The 5,000-nt window shown below is 40.3% G+C and overlaps 1 protein-coding gene across 2 annotated transcripts in view; it reads right to left on the bottom strand.

Annotated features, from left to right (window-relative positions):
• LOC143292817 (uncharacterized) overlaps window positions 1–5,000 on the bottom strand; it is a 105,454-nt gene that overhangs the window by 9,100 nt on the left and 91,354 nt on the right. Inside the window, exon 6 of one of the 2 annotated variants that reach the window (XM_076603414.1) lies at window positions 1,642–1,721. The exons of the other annotated variant lie outside the window; for it this stretch is intronic. Coding sequence (XP_076459529.1) covers window positions 1,642–1,721 — 80 coding nt within the window. The remainder of the gene's footprint in view (window positions 1–1,641; window positions 1,722–5,000) is intronic. 2 annotated transcript variants of the gene reach the window in all.

Below are 5,000 nucleotides of genomic sequence, written 5' to 3' on the forward strand. Positions count from 1 at the left end.
ACAACAGTTATTGCAGTTGACAATGGTAAAAGGATTCTATACCTCATGTCATCACTAAAAAAAAAAAAAAAAAGTAGGTAATGAATTTGAAATGCAATTATGCACCACCGCATAAATTTAGAAACATAGCATTTTTAACGCAATCAGTGCCAGTGCATTAAAATAAAAAAACAACAACAAAAAAACAGAACAAAATATCAGCCACCACAATGGGGAAACGGATGGTCAAAGTCTGGTGGGGTGTGCACACGTGACGCTAACAGTGCAAAACACATGCTGTGTTCAAGGAACTCCGTTAATATGTCAAGTTATTCAATGCATGTTGTTCAAAATCAACACATTAAAACGAATTTCAAATATTATCAATGTCTTCACAGCAGAATCAGTCCCAACACTATACGACCAAAAGAGAGCTAGAGAGAGAAAGAGAGACAGAGACAGAGACAGAGACAGAAAGAGAGAGAAAGAGACAGAGACAGAGGGATACATGGCTTGAAGAAAAGGGAGGGAAGAAGAACTGTACCAGACACCACAGTCCACGATCTAGTGGTAATAAAACATACACAAGCCAGCGAGCAAGCAAGCGAGCAAGCAAGCGGGACATAACTTTAAAGACTTCTAGAATAGCACCCTTCATACTACATAAGACGTGGGAGACGAGAGAGAGAGAGAGAGGGAGTGTGTGTGTGTGTGTGTGTGTGTGTGTGTGTGTGTGTGTGTGAGAGAGATAGAGAGAGAGACAGAGAGAGAGAGACAAAGACAGGGACATAGAGAGAAAGAATAAAACTAAATGGAATGATATCTCAAAATACTGGTTCACTTTTGATTAACATGTTGATGTATAACTTTACATCGCCTTCGGTACAGGACTTAAGTGAACTGTTTGAATGGTAAAAACCAGCTGACTGCTGATTAAGAAATGAATATATTCCAGAATAAAATCATCTATTTACAACGAATAATCATCTGCACATTGATAAAAAATTAAATACCAAGTTACTGTGTGTGTGTGTGTGTGTGTGTGTGTGTGTGTGTGTGTGTGTGTGTGTGTGTGTGTGTGTGTGTGTGTGTGTGTGTGTGTGTGTGTGTGTGTGTGTGTGTGTGTGTGTGGAAAATAAATAATAAAATGTCATCCAGTGATGTAACGTTAGAATCGAAACGCAGTGCCACTGAAAATAAAACTAAACTTGAAGTGAAAAAGAGGATACTTGAATGAATGATGGTAATTACTTCGCATTTGTGCTAATCCTGAAACCAGAAGTTATAAAAAAATAAAATAAAATAAACATATAGGATCACTTATAAATCAATTATACTTATCAATTATACTATCTTACACACACACACACACACACACACACACACACACACACACTCGATTCTTTAGTTCCCTCTGACAACAACAACAACAACAATAAAAATTAATGAGTATTATCATTCTCCTCAGTCCAAAATTCTAAATAATATAACAACAGGGACTCCCTTTCTAAATACACTAATAGGGATAACTCCCCCTTGACCACCGCCCCCCGCCCCCCCCCCCCCCCCTCCCCCCCCCCCCCCCCCCAGCCCCCCACATCTTCCCTTTCCCCGGGCATGCAAAGAAAGAAGCCCCGGAAGCCGTGGCGTAGGGATACATACTGTTTAAACTGTCCGGGTCCAAGCCGACGCTCAAGGGGTCTAGGAGTTCACAACGACGCCCAGCCCACCTTTTCGGGCACCTAACAGAGTGACAGCAGCACAGCAGGAATGAGAAGTAGGTCAAGGTCAGACAGCAGGAAGGTCAAGGTCAGAGGCTATATATATATAGAGACTATATATATATATACATCTGCGTGCAGCTGCTTTGGTTTCAGGACAGCAAGGTCTTTTAATGTGCGCCGAGTACAAATCATGGACAAAATGAATGACGTGATGGATACATAAACACATTAGTTGTAACTGATGAACATTGAACGTGTCGTACATGGCTGGAATCTTGAAAAAAGAAGGCATGTACAGCAGCAGTAGCAAATCTAACGAGTATTGCAATTTAAAATCCAAAGCCAATTGATTCACGGAGAAAAAAGTTCTAGCCTGCAAACAGAGGGGTGCTGCAAAGAGAAACCTGCATGAACGTCAACATCGACCTAAGGTCTTAAAAGGGTGCCGATTATTACTGTCATCATGGAATCTGAAACAACTGAACAAAAGACTGTTATGGTTTCCTTTCTTTCTTTCTTTTTAATTATTATTTTATTTTAAAGTTTTAACAATGTACATATCAAAATGCTGGTGACTGCTTTTAATATGAATTACTGTACTTATTTCTAGCTCACCAGACGATGAAAAAAAACCAATCATATTTCATTGTACTTTCCGTTTGTTTGTTTTTCATTCAATGTAATATTAGTATTTTCACGTTTGAAAACATCCGAATCTGACTAAACTACAACGACATGCTTTATATTAGTATTCAGGCACTTTTCATAATGTAAACCAGAAGTTAGAAATTCGCGTTTCATCATGCGGTAAAATGGAAGTTTGAACGTTGTCCAGTCTAAACAATGGGGGAACCTGAAAACAGTGTCATGCAGTAGGGTCTACACAGAAACAGTTCAACAAACTTCTCGTTTTCAATTACTCTGGATCTATTTCTGACTTCGTTCTCAGACGCACTGGATTTATTTTCTAATTTCTACAATTTTTTTTTCTAATTTGCGACATAACCACACTTAAATAATAAGAAATTGGTTGTCCTCTCCCCCACCTACTCATTTCTCCTCTGCCTCGTAATTTTGACTTTCCTGAAATCTTTCCTGTCGACTTCTAGTAATACATGCAATCAATCAAAAGCAAAGACGTTCTACGGAAAGAACAAACAACATTAAAAGGGGCGGCACAGAAAAATACAACACAAGGAAATTGTATATAATGTACACAAGATGAAGAACCAGCAGTAGTGGTAGTAGTAGGCTACATGGAACGACTGAGGGAGGATATCTTTTTTTTTTGTTGCTGAAACAGACTGCAGCTCGCCACACACCACCACAGGAACGTGCCAGACTCTGTAAGCCCAAGCGTATGGTGAAAAAAACAAAAGGCACAGGGAGTACGGTGAGAAAAAAAAAAAACACAGGTAGGTTAGTGCTACGCACACACAACATGAAAAGACCACACACAAATCACGCGCCATGAGCAACAAGTGCTCCACGTGTTGCCGGCAACAGGTTCACTGCTTCCCCTCGTCACACGTTCAGCTGGCATGACTCATTTTGTGGCGTTCGTTTGTCGTTCTGCCAATCGCGAGAGTCTTCTTTGAATTTCTGGCAGAACTCGGGAGGATTCGAGAACGATTTTTTTTTTTTTTATTTTTTTTTTACAACTCCAGTACTGTTTCGAAAAGGAAGTCAAGTGTCAATCAAGGGTGTAACTGATTTATCATATACGAGTTCAAAACATGTATGTATGAATGTTTCGTAACAACCGGTATGTAATCTAAGCGATATCATAAAATTATTCATACTAATTTACGTTGAGACAAAACAACAACGCGCCGTACCAAGCTTGAAAGCTTTGTTTGTTTGTTTGTTTTCTTCAATTTTTCGTTTAAATCGAGTTCATTAAATCAGTTATAATGCAATATTTTCACTTTCTCAATAAAGCATTAGGGGAAAAAAAGGGTTGTTTAACACGTGCAACCATACTGCACCATTCAGAATATCAATTTTTAAGGACAGTATCATCAAGAGTACTTTTTACATAGTGTATGAATGAAACAAACAATTATCAAATGAAGCAAGTTAAAAGTTTGATCTTATCAGTCACCAGAATTGACCAAATATTGTCTGTTAATCACCTTACGGAAACTAATGCCGTTCCGAGATGACAAAAACAACATATTTCTTTTCACTGCAGTAAGCAAGTCTTCGCTGTCTGATGGTTTTCCTGACTTCATTTGTTATGTGATTCTTGTGGGAGATGTCAATAAGTCTCCTGAAGCATCTCATCTTCACTGCTTGGATCCTTCTCTACAGCATACTGTGTGTGTGTGTGTGTGTGTGTGTGTGTGTGTGTGTGTGTGTGTGTGTGTGTGTGTGTGTGTGTGTGTGTGTGTGTGTGTGTGTGTGTGTGTGTGTGTGTTTGTGTGTGTGTGTGTGTGTGTGTGTGTGTGTGTGTGTGTGTGTGTGTGTGTGTGTAGGGGGAGGGGGTTAGGGAGTGTGTGGAAAAAGAAGCCCCTGTCTTGTAATACTTACTCGTGAGAATTTTAGGTGATCAAAAAGGTACACGTATAAAACGTAATACACACAAGCAAGTAAACTGCTTTGCTGTTTCCAGCTGTTGTCTGCTGACACTGATCTTGTTCTTGACTGGGTCCCTGATGCTTGTCATCAGCTTCGTCTTCTCGGCGCTGATCTTCAGTCAGTACTTTATTGATGTTTCGTTCAAGCGGTCCGCCAGTTCTTTCTCAGTGCCTTCCCATCAATATCATCAGCAAATCGGAGACGTGTGATGGTACGTCCTCCGATGTTGATAGTGCCCTAGTGTCTTTTCAAGGCATCAGTCATTATACATTACAAGAAGATGTTGAAGACAGTCTTGACGGACCCCTAACTGACGTGTTGTATACATAACAGAAGCCGACATTTCTCCGAACAAAGACTGCACTGCTGGCTCTTGCGTACTGCTGTTGGAAGATGCTCATCAGCTTTTGACCCATATTGTACTTCTTCGTGGTTGTCCACGGTGCAAAGTCGATTAACTCTCTCCATACGAACGGCGAAAGTGACGACGTTAACAGCGTTTCACCCCATTTACCATCATCAAAATATTGCAAGCAGAAGGCACTTATACTGAAGACGTGAATGTTGACAAAGAATACCACAATTCTGACGACGGAAGCTAAAGGTTGGGTCATTCAGACACCCACTGGACATCCGAGGGGTCTGTGTAGAGGAGAAGAGAAGGCTGGCCGTATTGAGTGAGTTAATAAGCCATGGTGGATGGTTTGTTGGTGTTGG

The sequence above is a fragment of the Babylonia areolata genome, chromosome 18, assembly GCF_041734735.1.
Source record: "Babylonia areolata isolate BAREFJ2019XMU chromosome 18, ASM4173473v1, whole genome shotgun sequence".
NCBI classification, from domain to species: Eukaryota; Metazoa; Mollusca; class Gastropoda; order Neogastropoda; family Buccinidae; genus Babylonia; species Babylonia areolata.